Consider the following 22,299-nt stretch of genomic DNA (forward strand, 5'->3'; position numbering starts at 1 on the left):
TATTGGCTGCATCTGAAACTTTGGCAGCTGACTTGTTGCCTCACTGCCCTTTCAGGCAATGACTTTACAGGCAGTGAACTGACCACCAACCATCAATTTCAGATGCCTTTATGTTTTTGATCTCAACTGTCACAGAATGGAAAGGACAGGATTGTGGGGTATCAAAGGCAGCGAATGAGTTTAAAGTACATTACTAGACACACGAATCATGATCATTGAATTCATGCGTGCTTTGTTGCCATCTTACCTCAGGATGCTGTCTGAGGAGTCAGCATTTTTCTGCTTTCGGATGCTGCCACTGAATAAGAAAAGACAGAAAAGACAGATCAGGGACTGATTTTAGCACACTTCCTAACAGTGTTTTTGCGCCCATTAAAGGGCCGTTTCCAAACGAAAATTAACAACTGAATCCCTTTAGGAAGGGCCCTTCCACAAATATTTATTTATATGAGAACAGCAAACAGCAACAAACAATACATCTGAATATCCTTAAACCCAAAATAACACAATATAACAAGAACAATGACTTGTAAAATACATATAGCATATGTGGATTATTTAATCTCTAAAAGCAGTTTAAATAGCATAACTCACCCACAGAGAAAGAAACTATTACACACACATCTTTACTAATATTAGCAATATGGAACCCTAAGGAAATTATTTTAAACATACAATACAGTTTACATCCTGATTATGAGCTACATCATTATTCATCATTATTAAGTGACTACAGTCTTCTGCATTATGTACTTTAACGTATGGCTATAGCATTGTTATATCACTGCATTCATAATTTGTCCAGTCAAGAAAAAACCCTGCTCAACATGGAAGTCAGGACTCTTATTCATTGTCTACTTGGTCCTCCACATGGTCACTGGCAAAGTTGACAATATTTTGCAATGCATCTAAAATCAGAATATCAGTTGTTGTGTCATTGGTCCGTTCCTCATGATAGTTCTTCACAGGATAAATGCAGCTCACAGGAACACCCAGTTTGCAAGAACACTCCTCCATCTGCAAAGAGAACGTCTCGGTTACGTATGGTAACTCTCGTTCCCTGAGTAGGGAACGGAGACGTCTCGTCAGAGGAGTTTCCACGAATTGGGATCACGCTAGGGAGACCAACTGTCTTCGAGTGAAATAAAACGAGCCAATAAACATTGGCATGCAAGATTTGCATTCCGCGGCCTGCCTACCAGCGCGGGTATAAAGCGGAAGCAAGCGCATACACACACGCTTTTCGCTGAGGAGCCGAACGGTGTCCAGTCCTCCGCGAAGGTACAGCAGCATGGCAACGGGACGAGACGTCTCCGTTCCCTACTCAGGGAACGAGGGTTACCATACGTAACCGAGACGTTCCCTTTCGTTCAGGAACTCCTACGTCTCGTCGGAGGAGTTTCCAACGAATTGGGATCCCTAATAAAACGCTATGGTGCTGGCCCCTTCCAGCGCCCTACCTAAGCTTCAGCAGCAGTTTCTTGAAATTTACTCCTATGTGCGGAAGCTTAGCTGGGAAGAGTCACACTGCTGTTCCGCAAGACCCGCTCAGTGGACATTGGATAACACTGGGAAAGCGTGCCCAAGATGTAGAAGGGAATGCTGCGGAGCCCAAGCCTGCCCGAAGGGAGGCACTAGGAAAACACATGTGCACTAGCCCGTAGGGTAGTGAACACATGGCAGTCTCTGAGGTAGTCCCAGCCCGGAGGGTGGGAGCGTACTCAGGAGAGACGACAGACAGAGTCTGTCAAGGGGAAGACACTGGCCAACCCGGAGGGTAACCTAACGTGGAAAGACACCTATGGGGTCGCCGTAGGGACCAATACATAGGACCCAGCCTGAACTCAGCTCAACAGAGAGGAACAGGCCTGGCGACCGGCGATCCGCCTCGCCTGTCGCCGGAGGGGGAGACGGAGGAACTCACGAGGTTAGCCGTTTGTTGGGTAACCAACGGAGCAGAATAACGCACGTATCTGGCCCCTGTGGCGAGAATGGCGTAGCAAGCCGACACTAACCTAATTCCTCGCGCTACTGGCCGAAGCGAGTACAGGGGAGGCAACAGGTTCTACACGAAGGCTATAAAACCTAGCGAATGTATTGGGTGTCGCCCAGACCGCAGCTCTACAAACATCTGTCAGCGAGGCGCCTTGAGCCAAAGCCCAGGAGGAGGCAACACTCCTCGTAGAGTGTGCCCTCAACCTAGGTGGACAAGGCACGTCCTGGGACTCATAAGCCCGGACAATAGCATCCACCAACCAGTGGGCTAACCTCTGCTTGGAAACAGCCTTCCCCTTCTGCTGGCCTCCGTAACAGACAAAGAGCTGGTCTGCGGTCCTAAAGCTTTGAGTCCTGTCAATGTAACAGCGCAGAGCGCGAACAGGACAGAGCAAGGCCAGGGCTGGGTCTGCCTCCTCCGGGGGCAGCGCTTACATGTTCACTACCTGATCTCTAAACGGAGTGGTAGGAACCTTGGGCACATATCCGGGCCGGGATCTCAGAACAACGTGAGAGAAGTCCGGCGCGAACTCTAGGCACAATTCGTCGACCGAAAATGCCTGCAGGTCCCCTACCCTCTTGATGGATGCCAAAGCGAGCAGGAGAGCTGTCTTCATTGACAGAATATTTAAATCGACTGCATGCAAGGGCTCAAAAGGTGGATTCTGGAGTGCTCTGAGCACTAAAGTCAGATCCCAAGAGGGTACGGGGTGCTGATTACGAGGAGGATTCAATCTCCTAGCACCCCTGAGGAACCTGAGGACCAGGTCATGCTTTCTCAAGGACTTATCTTCTACTGCATCGTGATGTGCGGCTATTGCGGCAACATACACTTTGAGGGTGGAGGGAGACAGCCTTCGCTCCAACCCATCTTGCAGGAAGGAAAGCACGACACTGATCGGGCAAGTTCGGGGGTCTTCCCAGCGGGAAGAGCACCAATCGACGAATAGGTTCCACTTCAACACATAGAGGCACCTCGTAGAGGGGGCTCTAGCGGAAGTGATGGTGTCTACCACAACCTGTGGTAGGCCACCTAGAACCTCCGCGTCCCGTCCAGGGACCAGACATGAAGTTTCTAGAGGTCTGGACTCGGGTGCCATAGAGTGCCCCGTCTCTGAGAGAGATCTTTCCTCAGAGGAATGGGCCAAGGATTGGCTGTCGCGAGGAGCATGAGTTCTGCAAACCAAGTCCGGTTGGGCCAATACGGCGCAACTAGCAGGACCTGTTCCTCGTCCTCCCTGACTTTGCACAGGGTCTGTGCGAGAAGGCTCACTGGGGGAAACGCATATTTGCAAAGACCCTGGGGCCAGCTGTGCGCCAGTGCATCCGTGCCGAGTGTTCCTTCGGTCAGGGAATAAAACAACTGGCAATGGGTCGTGTCCGGAGAGGCAAACAGATCTATCTGAGCGGCTCCAAAGATTCCCCATATCAGCTGGACCACCTGGGGATGGAGTCGCCATTCTCCCGGAAGTGGCGGCTGTCGTGAAAGCTCGTCGGCCGCATGATTGAGCACACCAGGGATATAGATGGCTCGAAGCGACCTCAGATGCTTCTGACTCCAAAGGAGGAGATGGCGGGCGAGTCGCGACATACGACGGGAGCATAGACCACCTTGATGATTGATGCACAGGTGTCGCTCCTGGACCACAAGAGTGGACATCGCCCGACCCAGGGAACGTGCAGTGACTTTCGTCGCCCGTAGGGCAAGGTCCGTCGCCGTACGCAGCTCTTGGAGCACCCCTGGATCAGTACCACTCTCCTGCATGTCACTGAGCGCCTTCGCCTGGTGAACCTGGAGAAGCGCCATGGCATGCAGGGCGGAAGCAGCTTCCCCACACGCACTATAAGCCTTTCCGGTCAGACCGGAAGAGGACCTACAGGCGCGGGAGGGGAGCGTGGGGTTACCCCGCCAGGTGGACGCGGTCTTGGGACACAGATGCATCGCCTCAGACCGTTCCACTGGGGGGATGCCCTCGTATCCCTTCACTGCTCCGCCATCAAGAGTGGTGAGGGAGGAGGAGGGAGTGAGTCTGTGTCGGGCCGCCAGAGGGGCCTTCCACGTCCTCGTAACCTCCTCATGCACTTCCGGAAAGAAAGGCACTGGAGCGGCGCGCTTAGAACCAGCACGGCCCTCGTCAAGATACCAATCGTCGAGCCGCGAGGGTTCGGGACACGGTGGAGGATTCCACGCGAGCCCGACACTCGCGGCCGCCCGGGCAAGCATAGCAGCCATTTCCGGGTCCGACTCGGGCAACGCTACCACACCCGAAGGGGGCAGCGCAGCCGAATCGTCATCCCCAGAAGATGACTGCTCTCCCTCCGATGCCGCGATCGACATCTGGTCCTCCGGTGGAGCTCCAAAAGAAACCGCTGGAGTCACACGAGATGACCCAGCCGTCTCAATTGAAGACTCCGATGGCTGCGACACGGAGGATTGAGGGGCCCGTGGGGGTCTTTCACCCGGCGGGTTATTCCTTACAGTAATCCTCAGACCACCCATGGGATTAGCCGAAGTAGACTTCTTCTGAAGTGAACCAGAAGAAGAACTAGATCGGGGAATCGCCAAAGGGACTTCCCCTCGTCTGAGGGATCTCAGTCTCAGTCTCAATGTCGCGATGGTCATGTTCCCGCAATGAGAACATGACTCATCCACTAACGCTGTCTCAGCGTGCGCGAGGCCCAAACACGTGAGACAGCGATCGTGACCATCAGCCGGAGGCAGATATTGACCGCACCCAGAAACACACGGGTGAAACGTCATCCTTAAAAGGACGCGATCTTCACTCGTGTTGCTCTTTCAGAGAAAATACTCTTTTAGTGTGCCGAAGCACGCAGGGATCAAACCCGGCAACACAGCGGGGAAACTGCAAGCCCGCTGTGTGCACTCAACCGAATACCAGCTGTGACAACAGCTCTTTGAAAAAAGCAGCTCGCCTGAAGTGACAGATGACGATTTCGTTTGGCTGTGACGGGCAAACGCTTCCGAAAATCAAAAATCCTTCTAGTAACTTTAGTGAGGCTTGGTCCAAGGATCATGTACGTCCAGTTTCGTGAAGTTCGGACCAAATTTGTGACCTGTGAAACTTTAGTTTCGCTTTCTGTTTAATCCAATATGGCGGACTAACGACATGGACTTGTGATGTCATCTTCGCGAGCCACTTACACCGGTACTGACCGGACGTTTTAAAGTTGGAACAGTGTCTCTGTCTCAAAGGGCCTAGGCGCAGGAGCTGGCCAAATAGCTGGGGGGGGGGGTGTCACTTTCAGTTTTGATATTGTCTGTTCTCTTGATACCAGACATCCCAAGTCTCCCGCATATTGATAGCGGCTCCCTGATGCCCGCAAATCAGTTAAAATCTCCCGGAAGCAAGAGCGCGCAAGCGTAGCGCGCGCACGGCAGAGAGAGGGAGCGAGAGACCTTGCGTGTGTGCGCTAGTGTGCGTGTGTGCCTCGGGATTTGATCTCTACTCTCGAACCAAATTAATTCAGAATTAATCAGAAATTAATTCATTAATCTGACTCCACCCACTAGCAATTTTTGAAAAATGCTGGAAAAGTGGGCAGACCCCAGTGGAGATAGAGGGGACGAACCGAGGGCAGGGCTGAGCGGGGGGCCGTGCACCTGAGACCCGCAGTGACGGATTAATTGACAGCTGATGTCAGACTCTAAAATGGAGAGTGACTGGAGTGACGCAAGTAGCTTTGCAACAGAGCTGTCATTTGAAGTCGAGGACTTTTCTCCCCCACCTTCACCCTGAAGTGGAGAAGGGTGAATTGTTTGTGGACACTGTTGTGTTTGTCTAACACAAATCAGAGTCGAGACAACAATGGGCAATTCTTCTTTTCTTTTTACTGTGCAATATAAGAATGAACAACTTTGTGAACACGTGTTTCTTCTTTCTTTTGGACAATTAACTGGCCAACCAAAATCTAACCTCGAGTTAATCTAGAGTGGCCAAGCAGTGCTTATTCCTGAGTTTACTCTGAGTGCATTCTACTCAATACACTACAGACACAGGGCCAGAGCCATATCAATTCGAGCCGCTGGCTCAAATGCGGTCTTAACTCCCGCATCGCGATCAGCATCCGACGATGCTAGCGAAGCAGCCGTGCAAGGGAGAATGGGGCCAGTGTCTGAGTGAAAATAAATACTTCCTCACAGGGTCGCAAGACGATGTAAAGTACATGCATCTGATGAGTTTTATCGAGTTGATGTCAATAGCGCGCGCTCTCTGTAGGCATATTCATATTTTGCCGCTATGTGAAAAAATAGCGTTTGTCGACCCCAGAGGATTAACTTTAGCCTAACCATAAATTGTGATTAAAATATATATATATATATATATATGATAACTCACATCAAGACGCCGCTGCGGTGGTGGAGTCCATGCAGGAGAAGCAGCGTTTGGCACTGCGTCGCTTTTCAGCGCGAGCTGTTTGGAGAAGCCCATTTCTACTCTATCCTGATCGTTTTCAATACTCGCAATTCCAAGTTTTGACGAAACAAGTTTTTATAGAGCTGGTAAGTCCCGCCCATCCGTAAAACCCCACTGGACCTCTAGATTGAAAAATCGTTAATGCAAGTGAATGTGAGAAAATAATTATTTTCTGGTCCCGTTTGAATTTTGCCATGAATGTGAACATATGTTGTCTGTGAATTTTTAATACAATTTTTCGTGTGAAGAATGCTACAATTTAGCGGGTAGAAGTTTGATACGGTTAGACTTTGTGTGAGAGCACTTTGTGGACTACAACTCTTCGCTGCTTTCGACGCGTTTCTGAAGAAAGAACAGCCCATTTGGTTTGAATGGTGACATTTGGGTACAAAACACACAGGCATCTCGATCTGTCTCCATAGATTATCGCAGCATTAGCACCGTGATTTGACAAGTGGAGGGAAAATGTGTTATGGGCTGATGTCACATAGGCGACATAGTCTTTCTCGTTATGTCTTTTCCACAACTGCTAGCCAAAGAATCGTACAATATACTGTCAAACTCGTAACATGAAAAATTATAGAAAAAATTCAGACAACATATGTTCACATTCATGGCACAATTCAAACGGGACCAGAAAATAATTATTTTCTCACATTCACTTGCATTGACGATTTTTCAACCTAGAGGTCCAGTGGGGTTTTACGGATGGGCGGGACTTACCAGCTCTATACCGCCAAGGGTGTGGTAGCTCGTACCAAGGGCGTGGTGAGCTGGAACCTGCTTACGTCACGTACCACTTACATCCAATAGGAAAATTCAACTGCAGTAGCCACCGTTCAACCTGAAGAGGGCAGCACTCAGACGTTTTTACACCATATTGTAGAATTAAAACCCTTTATACCCAAATGTTAAAAAAGTTACTTGAATCAATGAACAGCACTAATAAAGCCCCATTCTTACAGATCATTAACTAAAAAAAGTTGGTTTAGGGTTTAGTTACCCTTTAAAGTACATGATGCAATTAGAAGAATGACTTCAAGACATAGGGGCAAACATATTTTCAGGATACTTTTTTATACTTTTCTTTTTGAAGTTGCCACTGACTTCAGTATTGTGTTTCCAAGTGAAACAGAATATTGGCTGCATCTGAAACTTTGGCAGCTGATTTGTTGCCTCACTGCCCTTTCAGGCAATGACTTTACAGGCAGTGAACTGACCACCAACCATCAATTTCAGATGCCTTTATGTTTTTGATCTCAACTGTCACAGAATGGAAAGGACAGGATTGTGGGGTATCAAAGGCAGCGAATGAGTTGAAAGTACATTACTAGACACACGAATCACGATCATTGAATTCAGGCGTGCTTTGTTGCCATCTTACCTCAGTATGCTGTCTGAGGAGTCAGCATTTTTCTGCTTTCGGATGCTGCCATTGAATGAGAAAAAACAAATCAGCAGGGATGGATTTTAGCACACTTCCTAACAGTGTTTTGAACAGAACAGAAAATGAACAACTGAATCCCTTTAGGAAGGGCCCTTCCACAAATATTTATTTATATGAGAACAGCAAACAGCAACAAAAAATACATCTGAATATCCTTAAACCCAAAATAACACAATATAACAAGAACAATGACTTGTAAAATACATATAGCATATGTGGATTATTTAATCTCTAAAAGCAGTTTGAATAGCATACCTCACCCACAGAGAAAGAAACTATCACACACACATCTTTACTAATATTAGCAATATGGAACCCTAAAGGAAATTATTTTAAACATACAATACAGTATACATCCTGATTATGAGCTACATCATTATTCTTAAAACAACATGTACCTTTATCTCTGTTTACTGGATATTGATATATTGTTATACACAAATAGAAACTACCACTAACCGCAGATGTAAGTGACTACTACACAGTCTTCTGCATTATGTACTTTAACGTATAGGCTATTGTTATATCACTGCATGCATAATTTGTCCAGTCAAGAAAACCTCCTGCTCAACATGGAAGTCAGGACTCTTATTCATTGTCTTCTTGGTCCTCCACATGGTCATTGGCAAAGTTGACAATATTTTGCAATGCATCTAAAATCAGAATATCAGTTGTTGTGTTAGTGGTACGTTCCTCATGGTAGTTCTTCACAGGATAAATGCAGCTCACAGGAACACCCAGTCTGCAAGAACACTCCTCCATCTGCAAAGAGAACACACATATATATATATATATATATATATATATATATATATATATATATATATATATATATATATATATATATATATATATATGTGTGTGTGTGTGTGTGTGTGTGTGTGTGTGTGTAGGTACTTTTTTGTATACAAAAATAAATAAAAGAGATACTGAAATATACCTAAGCGAAATTTAATCAATGTATTCACCATGAAAAAAAGCACAGTACCTTCTGTTTTATCTTTTTGCTTGTGTAGATCTTCTTAAGATCTTCTTTAACTAGTGGACATACTTCATCCACTTTGGTCATGATTATGACTTGAGGAATGCCTGTGGTACAATGAACAATAATTACACTGTATATTCCAAAAAAAAAAAAGAAAAAAAAAAGAAAACTGAATTTACACAAATTATGCTGTTAAAATTTTACTTTTTACTTATTTTAAGATGGTGTGTAGCTTCCTTCATGATCACTGACTGTTTATATTTTGTTATAGTTATGCATGAATCTGAGTATTGATGATTCCCACTTTTTTAAAGTAAAATCCTCCAGTTTTTCTTAACATTGGCTATATGATATTGAGATCCAACCAATCTAATGCGACTCATACAGAACTATTACAAAAGGTGCAAACATTCTCTGATGCTCAAGAAAGTTCATGGATGAAACCTATGCATAAAATTGGTTTTTTTGAGAATAAACATATAGATATTATATGTCTCACCCAAATTCCGTGCTTTCTCCCGAACTACTCTCATTTGCCTTATTATTTCATCATCCATCATAGAAACAGTGTCAGCAGGAAGAACAGCCACCAGACAGTGAATCCTGTCTTTCAGAGTGGGGTTCTTTTTGTACTTTGGGTCGTCTTCTGTAATTGGTCTTAATGGGTTAAACTGAAGAGATAGAAGCACTAAATAAACTACAAGAATGTGTTGCATTATGGAAAACAACAACAACAATAGAACTGAAACCACTTAAAAGTGAGCACTGCATGCATGACATTCTTTTGCACTGTTCAGTTCACCAGCATTTCTGGAGTGAAGTTTATCACACTTTTTTGAACAATCAGCTCAGGTTTACTTACACACTATGCAAAAGAACCTTATGACTACAGTGCTTGAATAAAAAAAAATGAAGTCTGTATTAAATGCACTTACAGTATAACCATCGCTGACGCAACCATTTAATAACTGGATGATGTCTTCACTCTGTATTCCAATACCTACATTGTGCATACCAGCGATGTCAGTGAACGTGAAAGGAAAGAAAGAGCCTGCCCTGTCCTTCCTCACTTTGTAAGTTTTGCACTGAAAACAAAATCCAATCATTGTTTTTTGGAGTTTTGCATTAAAGCTTTTCTTACTTTGATAATAAATAATAAAGAAATAAAAATAAAAGTATTTTAATGGAAATTACAGCAGTTCACTACTTAACAAGGCTTTCATATAAATATCATATTATATACATTTCACATTTAAGCTTATACCTCCAAAGTGAAACTACGATCAGTAGCTACTGAATGTGCCAGAGCTCTGGTAGTGATGCGCCCCTGGAGAACAGTATTCACAGAGTTGAAGAAGCTTGATTTTCCAGCACCTACTGGTCCATGCAGAAGAATTCTGAGAGTGTTGACTTCTTTGTTCTCAGGTTGGAAGTTGTTTATTGTTGTCAAAAGGGTTTGTCTGTTTTAAAGTTTTAAAAGGTGGGAAACGTTGGCCTATGAATGTATGTTATAAGCATGCTAACAGATTCATATCCAATTCAGAAACAAATGAAAAACATCTTAACTTGCATGACAAATAAAATTCAATATGCAGAATAAAAGTGTGCAAATAGAATTTCAGAACTGAATAGAATTTGAAATATTACATTTTTTGTAAAAGGCTCATTTTGCTCATTGTCTATGCACAATGTTGCCTGAGACAAAGGTCATTCAGTTTAGTGGTCAAAACACAAAATATTTCACCAGAATGCTGTGATTGAAAAATCAGAATCAAGTATTCCTGAGAGTTGAGTAATAAGTATAACATGATATAGGAAGGAAAAAGTTTTCAGAGCTTACTTCCAGTCCATGGACCTCCAGGGTCCATCAGACTCTAACAAAAAGAATATTGAATTAATGTAAACTTTTATTTTATTTATTTTGTTTTATTTTTGAATTTTTGCACAATATATTTGCTGAGTTACAAGATTATTTAAGCACCGTTTCATAAAATCTGCGTTTACCTAGAGATGGTGGAGGAGGAGGACTGGGTTTTTTAAATAGCCACATCCTAGCAACACCTTTGTCCTTAACTATAAGTAGAGATCAAATATTCAATAACATAATTTAAATTATCAAAATGCAGCAGGAGCTAACTAGGGCTGAGTTTCCCGATAACGATGTCTTAGCTCTACGTGCAAGGTTACGAAGTCTATATAAAGTCCGGGATTCAGCTTTTGTTTTCTGCGGTCGCCATGTTTACATGCTCACCTTTTGTTTCAATCTAACTGAATTCATTCCGATTGGTGAATCTGAATGTAGTGTTTACATGAACGCTAAACAAGTGATCGGTTGATATGCGTTTTAACATTGCTAAGAAAATTCCCGCAGCTCCGTGAGATGCAAGACCGGTGCATCTCACAGGTGTCGCTCATCAGTAATCACGCCACCGGCCTCGCGCCATTCTCCTACGGCCCTCAGTCTCGTCCTGCTCGCCACAGTAAACATAATGAATGCCAACTGTAGAACGGAAAAGCCGAATCCCGGACATTTTGGGCGATCTCGAAATCCCGGGCAAAGTCGTCACGGAGACTCACTAGTAGCCTAGCCTTGTTGTTTTCAACTGCGCTCTCTTACCGGTAGGCGCGGCTTGGGAGTGGCCTCGTAGGGCAGCGAAGCAAGTGCATTCTGGGAGTTGTTGTCTTTCATCCACATAAGCCAAAAATACATTTTCTGGCTTTTCTCAGTCTAGAAAGCTCCAAATTAAAAAATAATTTCACATTTCTTCTACATAAATGACCTATTTTAAATACACATTCATCTCTCCAGAGGTGAAGTATCCCTTTAAGTGCTACTTAAGAGTCGCTGTCCGTTTGTCAAGTGAAATGTCACCTTGTAGAATGGCTCGTAATTGTAGCACACGCTTGTATTTTGAAATCTACTCGGTTACTATCGTAACCTCAGTTCCCTGAGATAGGGAACGAGTATTGCGTAGCCGTTTCGACCGTTTCGAACGGTCACTTCGTATTGCGTAGCTATGCGCAGTGGGGACGCCATGCAAAACGCCGCACTAAAAGTAACTGGTTGCCACTGAACTCAGGACCCCTGAGCCCAATACAAGTCCAAACCATTATATATATATATATATATATATATATATATATATATTAGACCAGACACTGTCGGGCCTTATAAAATATATGTGTCAGTAACAATACCAACCTAATATACTAATGAACCCAGACACCGTCGGAGCTATTTAGCATATTAAAAAATAACCAGCAAGCGGGTTTTATATGTTGTGAATGATTATGCACAGTACACTGTAGAGAAGACCGGGCACTACCGGGCCTTCATCATACCGAAAGCACCTTCGCTTGTAGAGAAGGTACTTCCATATTATAAAATTTCATAAATGTGGAAGGCAAGGACCAGCCGGCCGCATCACAAATATCCTGAATAGGAAAACCAGATGACCAAGCCCACGACGAAGCCATGCCTCTATTGAATGGGCTTTAATACCTATGGGGCAAACCTGACCCATCGAGGTGTAAGCCATAGATATAGCATCCACAATCCATCTAGACAGCCTTTGCTTGGTGAACTGGATCACCTTTGGATCGGCCACCAAAGCAGACAAATAGCTGTTCTGACTGCCTGAAAGACGCAGAACGCTCCAGATAGATTCTCAGTGCTCTGACAGGGCAGAGATGATTAACCTCCCCGTCCTCGGCAGAGGGGGGGAAGGGCTAATAACGTAATGACCTGTGGTTTGAACGGCGTTGAAAGCACTTTAGGCACATAACCATGCCTGGGTTTGAGGATGACCTTAGCGTCACCTGGACCAAACTCCAAACATGAAGGGCTCACTGAGAGCGCCTGCAGATCTCCTACTCGCTTGATAGATGCCAGTGCCAACAGGAGAGCAGTCTTTAGCGAGAGAGGTTTCAAATCAACCGCTGGAGCAGTTCAAATGCTGGGCCCTTTAAGGCCCCCAGGACCCTGGAGAGGTCCCAGAGGGGCACAGAAGGGGTTCTGGAGGGGTTAATCCTCCTAGCACCCTTTAAAAAACGCACCACCAAATCATCCCTTCCTATCGACTGGCCAGCTATCAGGGCATGATGCGCTGCAATAGCTGCCACATACACTTTGAGCGTGGACGGGGAGCGGCCCGCATCCAACAGCTCCTGCAGGAAGGATAATATCACAGCTACCTCACATGACTCTGGGTCCATACAGTTTTTCGAGCACCAGCTGGAAAAAAAAACTGACCATTTCAAAGCATATAGGCGCCTAGTAGACGGGGCCCTGGCTTCAGAGATAGTGTTTAGGACCTTCCCTGGAAGGTCCCCGGGTACCCGTTTAGGGGCCACACATGGAGGGCCCATAAATCGGGTCGCGAATGCCATATCGTTCCTTTCGCCTGAGAGAGGAGGTCTTTCCTCATTGGAACAGGCCAAGGGACTGTGTCTGATAGCTGAATCAGCTCCGGAAACCACGGTCTGGATCTCCAGAGAGGGGCCACCAGCAGGACTGGGCACCCGCTCTCCCTGACCCTTTTTTTGACTTGTGGAATCATCGAGACAGGGGGAAAAGCATAGAGGGGGCGATTGGGCCAATGATGGGTCAACGCATCCCTGTTCTTCGAGAAGAACATTTTGCAATGAGTGTTGGATCTCGAGGCAAAAAAGGTCTATTTTGGCCTCTCCGAACACACTCCATATCAGACGAACCGTCTGAGAGTTCGGGGACCACTCGCCTGGGGGAGTGTTGCCCCGTGAGAGCATATCTGCGCCCAGATTCTGAACGCCCGGGATATGCATTGCTCTCAAAGAGCGCAGATTGTTCTGTGCCCATGTAAGGAGGTCTCTCGCCAGGGCATACAGGCTGCCTGACCTGATGCCACCTTGCCGATTTATATAGGCCACCACTGACATGTTGTCCGTGCGGACCAGGACATGGTGGCCTTTTAGGTTTGTTAGTAACGCTTTCAGGACCAAACCAACCACTTTCATTTCCAGACAGTTGATGTGTAAGCTCTGCTCCGTGCTCGACCAGAGGCCGGAGACAGGCTTGCCCTCGTGCAGAGCACCCCAACCTAGGTTGGATGAGTCTCTAAACACCACTTTCCTTCTGGAAACTACTCCCATGGTCACACCCTTGAGGTACCAGTCCTGAGCGCGCCAGGGAATCAGGGTCCTTAAACAACCGTGATTCACCATGATGCGCAGGCTGCCGGACTGCCATGCATGGGTTGGCACACGGCATTTCAGCCAGTGCTGCAGCGGGTGCATGCGCAGTAATCCCATACAGAGTACTGACGATGCTGCTGCCATGAGACGCGAAGTTTCTGAAATTTTCTCAGGGGCGTGCGCTCTGAACGAGGCTGCTAGCGTCTGTACTGAGAGCGCGCGCTCTCGTGTGAGCCACGCTGTCATCTCCACTGAGTCTAAAACTGTGCCCAGAAAAACTACTGTCTGGCTGGGTGTCAGTTTGCTCTTGGTGACATTGATTGTGAGACCCAGGCATTTCAAATGGCCAAGAATCAAATCTCTGTGAGCTATTAGCTCTGCTCTCGATTGCGCTAGCACCAGCCAGTCGTCGAGATAGTTCAACACGCGCACTCCCTGATGTCTCAGGGGAGAGAGCGCTGCATCCATGCACTTCGTGAATGTACGGGGTGCTAGGGACAGGCCGAAAGGCAGAACCGTGTACTGATAAGCTTGACCCTCGAAGGCGAATCTCAAGTATGGCCTGTGATGAGGGTCTATCTGAATATGAAAGTATGCGTCTTTCAGGTCCATTGTTACAAACCAGTCCCCCGGGCGAATTTGATAGTTTGATTGATTGTTTGATAGTCAACATTTTGAACGGCCATCTCATGAGAGCTTTATTCAAATGTCTCAAATCAAGTATGGGTCTGAGACCGCCGTCTTTTTTCGGAATTAGAAAATAACGGCTGTAGAACCCCGAGTGTGTTTGCGAGGGGGGGATTAATTTTATCGCCCCTTTTGCTAACAAATTCTGTACTTCGGCGCGAAGCGCTTGATCCACGTTGCTTCTCACTGAAGACTCGACAACCGCCTGAAACTTTGGGGGTCTGTGAGCGAATTGGAGCGAGTAGCCTCGCTTTATAATGTTTATGACCCAACTCGACACATCGGGGATGGCTTGCCAGGCCCATGCCCGTGTGGCTAGGGTTTGATACACAGTTTGGGATGGGCCGCCTAACACAGGGGGACCTGATACCCTTACATTGTGATTCACGAGTTCACATCTACATATAATTAATACAATAAGTTTATGCATATTTGGCGTGCTGTCCGGGGGGAGGGCTCCGAACCCAAAGTACTCCCCCCAGTTGGTAAGTGTAGATGGAACTGGAAGTGTAGATGGAACTGGAAGTGAGGAGATGGGGTGGAGGAGGGATGCTGACAAACTTTCAATGAACAGAGATAGGTCTGCTGTGAATTTGTACTCTGTCATTGAGTTGATTACTGATTAATCTCCAGCTGTGCATAATTTGGTTAATTATCTGAACCTGCTCCTCCCGAACTTTGTTAAATAAAACCTCATTTCACGAGTTCACATCTACATATAATTAATACAATAAGTTTATGCGTATTTGGCGTGCTGTCCGGGGGGAGGGCTCCGAGCTCGGAGTTAGGCCCGAACCCAAAGTACTCCCCCCATAAAAGCCAGGTGAGCGCAGGACAGCAATCGTAAAATGATGTGCAATTAATTCCCCCAAAAAGTGCAGGGCATGAGAAGGTATTTACTAAAACGAGCTTGACTGTTCGACTGGGAGGGCTCTCGCGACATCCGACGGGAACTTGGATGCTCACAGCATCGGACGGATAAGCCCATTCGGCAGTTGAACTGTCAACTCGATGACGCAAGATTTTTACGAGCAAGATTTGAGAAAGAGTTTAGCCATTCAACTGGGAGGGCCCTCGCAGCGTCCGACGGGAACTTGGATGCTCACGTCATCGGATGGGTAGGCCTCGCCAGCGGAAGGGAGGGCGCCCGCTGGACTCTGTCGGGGGGCTCGACCGGCGCTTCGAAGGGGGCTGGGACACGGGAACAGAACCCTCGCGGCCCGACGAATGGGGAGCCCACACAGCGTCACGAGTGCGGCCGTCCCACGACGACTAAGACGGGCAGACTCTCACTGCGATTCGAATGGGAGGGCTCGATCAGCGCTTCGGAAGGGGGGCAGAGCCCGGCCCTTGAACGAGGAGCCGTTACGTGTGCGAACCGGGGAGCCTGCCATTGTTTGTAAAAAAATTACGCTGTATTGTAGATGTTTATTGTATCGAGCTAGAACGCAGCGAACCAAATGATACTGGAAGTGGGTTGGAACTTGGTACTGGTACTGAGAGTGACAATGGATGGAGCGCAGCAGGTGATGGAAATGAATGATTTAATTATGGCTTGGTGAGCGTTTTGATGTGGAAGCGGCTGGATCTGATGTAGGTTTTGAACGCTTCTGATGTGGGCCGAGTAGGGATTTGAACATTGAACATTTATACTGCAGTAAATCAAACGAGAGTGGTACAGTTGGATGGGGGTTGGCGGACTGAAAATATAAACGAAGTGACCTTTTTGCTCGATCAGTTTACTACTTGTTTGATGAAGAAAATATGGTTTCGATATCTACGATCTGTAAATCTGAGATTGAAGGATGGGTATTTTAGTCGACGTTAGATGTGATAGTCAATTTGGAGCGGTGGAGAAAAACCGACAGCAGACAGCTAGGACAGACGTGCTTCTAGTAAGATTTTATGCTTCTGGCACCAATGTCCTGAATTTCTGGAAAGAGTAATGGGAGAGAGTCAGCGATTTGATTTTGTGCTCCTGGAACGTGGTTGGCAGTTATTACAAACTGATCAAGCGGAGTTCCAGATGAGGCATCTGAGGAGTGGCAATTGGCGCGGGTGAGTAAGAACGACCTTTGTTGATGCAGTGCATAGTTTAATTGTCGCGATGGACCAGGATTCTGTTAGTTGACCACTTTCCCCCCTGGGAAAGCCGTGACAATGATTGGAAGGAGCTGTCAACGGCTTAAATCAAGGGGGAGAGAGAGATGTAATCGTAGAAAAAGGTTAAGCCATTCCACCGATTAGAGTAAGTTATCCATAAACTTTGGGCGTGGAGGTGCGTGATGAAAGGGCGGCCTTGCGGAATTATGTGTATAGCATGGTTTAGATGGCCGAGCGGCGAGAAGAATTCGCGTTTGGAATTATTTGGGCAGTCTATGATGTTGGACGGAAGGACTGCCTCCGTTGTTAGACTGATGCTTGCAGAGAAGAGAAAACATAGATGCATGCAGTGTCCACTGGGAGACCAATGCTCGCTGGACAGAAGAGAAAACTTAGATGCATGTTTCGGTACATCCTCTGGGAGACCGAAGCTCACTGGACGGAGAAAGGCTGTAGCAGAAGACGAGATTAGCCGGAGAAACAGTTCTCCTACTGGAGACACATCCCTGCTAGCAGTAGAGAAAATGAACTGGAGTAACGAATCCTGTGGGAGCAAAGGAAACCTCACTGGTGTGGCAGTAGAGAATTAGCTAGAGAAACAGAGCTTGCGGGAGCATAGGAGAAATCACTACTGCGGCAGGGGAGAAAGTAGCTAGAGTAACAGAAATCCTGAGGGAGCAAAGGAACCTCATTGCTGTGGCAGTAGAGAATTAGCCGGGGAAACAGTTCCTGCAGGAGCAGAGGAGACATTGCTGCTGCGGCAGGGGAGAAAATAGCCAGTAACAGAAAAAACATGAGAGCGAAGGAAAACCTTACTGCTGTGGCAGTAGAGAATTAGCCGGAGAAACAAAGCTCTCTTGCGGGAGCAAGAGCCTTGTTAAAGCAGTATAGAAAATTAGTCAGAGAAATAGAGTTCCTGCGGGAGCAGAGGAGACATCATTGCAGTGGCATTAAACAAGATTAGCTAAAGAAACAGGGCTCCTGCGGGAGCAGAGGAGCCAGCCTTGTTACAGCAGTATAGAAAATTAGCCAGAGAAATAGAGTTCCTGCGGGAGCAGAGGAGACATCAGTGCTGTGGCAGTGGAGAATTAGCCGGAGTAACAGAAACCTGTGGGAGCAGAGGAGACATCACTGCTGTGGGAATGGAGAAAATAGCCGGAGTAACAGAAAACCTACGGGAGCAGAGGAGACATCACTGCTGTGGCAGTGGAGAAAATAGCCGGAGTAACAGAAAACCTACGGGAGCAGAGGAGACATCACTGCTGTGGCAGTGGAGAAAATAGCCGGAGTAACAGAAAACCTACGGGAGCAGAGGAGACATCACTGCTGTGGCAGTGGAGAAAATAGCCGGAGTAACAGAAAACCTGTGGGAGCAGAGGAGACATCACTGCTGTGGCAGTGGAGAAAATAGCCGGAGTAACAGAAAACCTGTGGGATCAGAGGATACATCACTGCTGTAACAGTGGAGAAAATAGCTGGAGTAACAAAACCTGCGGGAGCAGAGGAGACATCACTGCTGAAGCAGTGGAGAATTAGCTGGAGAAACAGTTCCTGCAGGAGCAGAGGAGACATCACAGCTGTGGCAGGGGAGAAAAATAGCGAGAAAAACGGAAATCCTGTGGGAGCAGAGGAGACACTGCAGTGGCAGTAAACAAGATTAGCTAAGGGAACAGAGCTCCTGCAGGAGCAGAGAAGACATCACTGTTGCGGCAATGGAGAAAAAGCCGGAGTAAGATAAAACCTGTGGTAGCAGAAGAAAACATCACTGCTGCGGCAATGGAGCAAATAGCCAGAGTTACAGAGAACCTGTGGGAGCAGAGGAAACATCACTGCTGTGGCAGAGGAAAAAATAGCCAGACTCACATGAAACCAGGAAATGAGCTCCTGCAGTGTGTGGATGAGCAAAGGGAGGAGGAGAGTGGGGCTTGGATAGCCGATGGTCATCTTTTTGTGCGTTAATCTAAGACGTGATGAAGAGGAGGTTAGAGATGAAATCGTTGCAGGATTATGCATTTCTGTTGTTTAAGTGACCGAGCACAGATATCAGTTTGCTTAGAACGATATTGACTGTCTGAGAGGTGGACGAGATCCGAAAGTCCTATTTATTTATTTATACTGGAGATCAACTGTGTTCAAATTAATGGCCAGGATTCGATGAGGCTGAACCCATGGTTTTAACCTGCGTTTGGAATCCATAGCTTAGCCAAACTGTGCAGGGCTGAAAGATCAATTATTGAACGTTTGATGATTAACAACGTCAAAGTACTCTGATTTAGATAATGATTGTTTGTTTATCTGTTGCTGGTTTCTACGGAGACAGCTTACGTAAAAGACGACGCTTTGCATAAATTTAGTTTAGGCACTTTGTGTTTGTTTAATTTTGTTTCATTTAAGGATCACTAAACTATTGGTGTGAAGCACATTGCTTGTAACCATGTATAAAAACATTTATGCTATACTGTAACTAAGTTTCTACGCGATTTATGCAGATGAATTGCAGGACATAGTTAACGATATAAGTTAGTTTAAAGATTCGAGCGCATGCGTTCAGCACGTAATGCACGAGGCCGCGAGCTACTGTACTTGTGAGTTTAGCCCACAAGAAAGCAGCGCGTTAATGACAGAAAATAATTTGGACCGACACCATTTAAAACGTGTTCCCCTCGTTATAACTGAACAACTGAATGCAATGCGAAATTTAACCACGGAGCGGAGCGCTCGCCGAGTTCAGCCAACGGGGTTGAGAGCGTAGGCTGGCCGACCGGTACTGAATCTGCGGCGCTGCTCTTTGAGGGCCTGCGGCTTCGGCCTAGAGCTGCTGGAGAAGCCCGTTCTTTGCGTGAAGAGGGCAGCATTGCCCGAAACGCGAGCGTGGTGCTTTGCAGGCCTTATGACCATTCTCCATGGCAGGAAAAAACGTTACTTGAATGATCTGGTTTAGAAAAAATGCGGAAGAAGTTTGCTGGTATTTCGCCTGTGGTGGCAAGGACCCGTTTATTTGGCTTGATGCCCGCAATATAATACCCGAGGATTCTGGCAAATATTCCAAAAGGACGGAAAATTTCTTCATCGGATGAGAGAGCTTGGTTCAGGAAGATATGGGCGCAGCCAAATGCTGACAAACTTTCAATGAACAGAGATAGGTCTGCTGTGAATTTATACTCTGTCATTGAGTTGATTACTGATTAATCTCCGGCTGTGCATAATTTGGTTAATTATCTGAACCTGCTCCTCCCGAACTTTGTCAAATAAAACCTCATTTTGTGCACATACTGAGTGTTGGACTGACTGTACAGGCTTTTGTCTGGGGAAAAGTCAGTGTAACAACTGGGAGGGGGCCGCCTAGCGAAGGGGGACCATGAACCCGTGTGTTGTGATTGTGAAACATACTCTTTTTGTGCTTTACGTGGGTCGCCGTGAAAAGGCGTTTGTTTGTAGAGGCGCACGCAGTGCAGTGGGCCTGTTGACAATAATAAAATCTCCAGCCACCTGAATTAGACAGGGAGCTGTGAGAAGTGTCATGGGATTTTGAGCAGTGACTATCTGTGGCGGCGCACACTTCATAGCGGGCGCGCTGACTGCAGTGATAGTGTGCGGCATGAGTGGCACGCTTGTAACGGGCCTAATCACTGATTTGAGAACGTTCCCAGCTACCTGTGAGCGGGGGCTGTGGGGGAACATTTATTTCTCACTCTGTTTTAGCTGCTGTGAGAACAGCGATAGTTTGCAGCAGTGCATGGTTTACCGGGCCCCTAGACTGCAGTTATAGCTTTGTTAGAATCGTGATTCAACATGACTAGCTGGCCATTCTTCTTCCAATTGCACTCCTGCTGGGTTTAGATGGGGGGCGGGGTCAACGTTGAGCCCGACCAACCCCTTTCCCGGACGTTGCCAAAGAGGGTGAGTCACGCGGGGGCGGAGCCGACGTGAACTCGTTTGCTTTGGTGAAAAGATTTAGTCCAGCTGGCTCGACGGCTCGACGAGGGAAGAAACGGGGGGAGCGCAAGAGGCGGTTTGCCGTCCAAAAGGAGAGCTAGCCACGAGCGCATGATGTAATAAGCATCATGCAGATGCATCCGCACGTGGCACACATCCGCCGGCAGAGAGTGCATTTTGCGTGGAGAACTCCCAGGCAAGAAATGCAGCTCGCGTGTCCATCGGCCTCGTGCAGCTTACCTCCGCACGTGGCACAAAATGAACCAGGCATATTAGAAACATTAATTGCTAGTAAAAGGATATGTATCGTCGTCGTCGCCGGATAGCCACAGGTGAGACGGAGCCATTGGTATAAGCAGTTGCTGCAGCACAGCCTATGAGCGAGCCAGACGCTCAGTGTGCTAGCTGTGCAGCTGCAAATGCGTTTTACATAAAAGCTTCAGTAAATCGAGGAAAAGGAGTTTCCCCCACTGCGTATAGCTACGCAATACGAAGTGACCGTTTGAAAGGGAACTATAAAAAGCACCAGGGGGGCAGGGTTTTCTATTATTTTGAAGGTACCCCGGGCGCCGCCATTGATTAGCGGACCCCCACCTGCTGTTAGCATCCCATTGACTCCCATTCATTTTGGTGTCACTTTGACAGCGAATAACTTCACATCTGAGGCGTTTAAAGACTCCATTTGTCCATTATTTATTTCTAAAGAAACACGAAAATGTATAAAAGGCTTCATTACGTTGTAGCTTCCGTTATGGCCCCGTAGAAGCAATTTTTGTAAAATTAGGCTAACGATTGCGTCATAACCACGCGACTCTCTGTCGCACAGTAGAGAATTACCGTATGGACAGGAGGAGAAGCTCGTGGGCAATCGGGGGGACGTGAAGGCAAAATGACAAAATAATTAATCAGAATACATAGCAAAAGTTTCTCCTGCTGCTAGCTCATGGACACCTACTCACACTCTCTGTCTCTGCAAGTTTCGGAAGGGAATGATTCAGATTTATCTTGGCACAGCTACTAGAAGACAGACGGGTTGCTCACGTCACATCTACGTCGTCAAGCTCAGTTTAAGTCTGCGCAGTACGCTCGACCCCCAGGAAGTAAGAGTTTCTAATTGACTTCACTTTGTCACCGTTGAATCCAATGGGGTCGCTGTGTCCATTTCTTTTACTGTCTATGAAAAGCACAAACCTTCGGGTGGAGACACCAGCAAAATGGCTGAACCAAAAAAAAAAAAAAAAAAACATTTTTCTAAAAGAGGAGATTAATGTCATTTTAGATGAGGTGGAGCTATCCAAACATATTATTTTCAGCAGGTTTAAGGGCAGTCAAACAAATAAACAAAAAAACAAAAAATCTAGGAGGATATTGCTAGAAAACTGACTGCAAGTAGTGCTGTGTATTGAAGTATTAAACACAAGACCGGAGTAATTCCTTCGATGCTCTTTTATTTTAACACGTCAAACTTGTCTTCTAGATTAGAACAGAGCCCGTCTACGGAGAGCCTGCCCACTCCCTATTAAGCTCTATTATTGTAC

The 22,299-nt window shown here is 46.5% G+C and overlaps 1 protein-coding gene across 1 annotated transcript in view; it reads right to left on the reverse strand.

Annotated features, from left to right (window-relative positions):
- Window positions 1-7,954: 7,954 nt before the first annotated feature.
- Window positions 7,955-22,299, reverse strand: part of ifi44b (interferon induced protein 44b) — a 53,195-nt gene continuing 38,850 nt past the window's right edge. Inside the window, exons 5-9 of the mRNA XM_081360000.1 lie at window positions 10,128-10,323; window positions 9,799-9,948; window positions 9,363-9,534; window positions 8,867-8,967; window positions 7,955-8,640 (exon numbers count right to left, since the gene is read on the reverse strand). Coding sequence (XP_081216126.1) covers window positions 8,467-8,640; window positions 8,867-8,967; window positions 9,363-9,534; window positions 9,799-9,948; window positions 10,128-10,323 — 793 coding nt within the window. The 3' untranslated portion in view covers window positions 7,955-8,466. The remainder of the gene's footprint in view (window positions 8,641-8,866; window positions 8,968-9,362; window positions 9,535-9,798; window positions 9,949-10,127; window positions 10,324-22,299) is intronic.

This window comes from Scardinius erythrophthalmus (assembly GCF_964197995.2).
Source record: "Scardinius erythrophthalmus genome assembly, chromosome: 3".
Taxonomy (NCBI): domain Eukaryota; kingdom Metazoa; phylum Chordata; class Actinopteri; order Cypriniformes; family Leuciscidae; genus Scardinius; species Scardinius erythrophthalmus.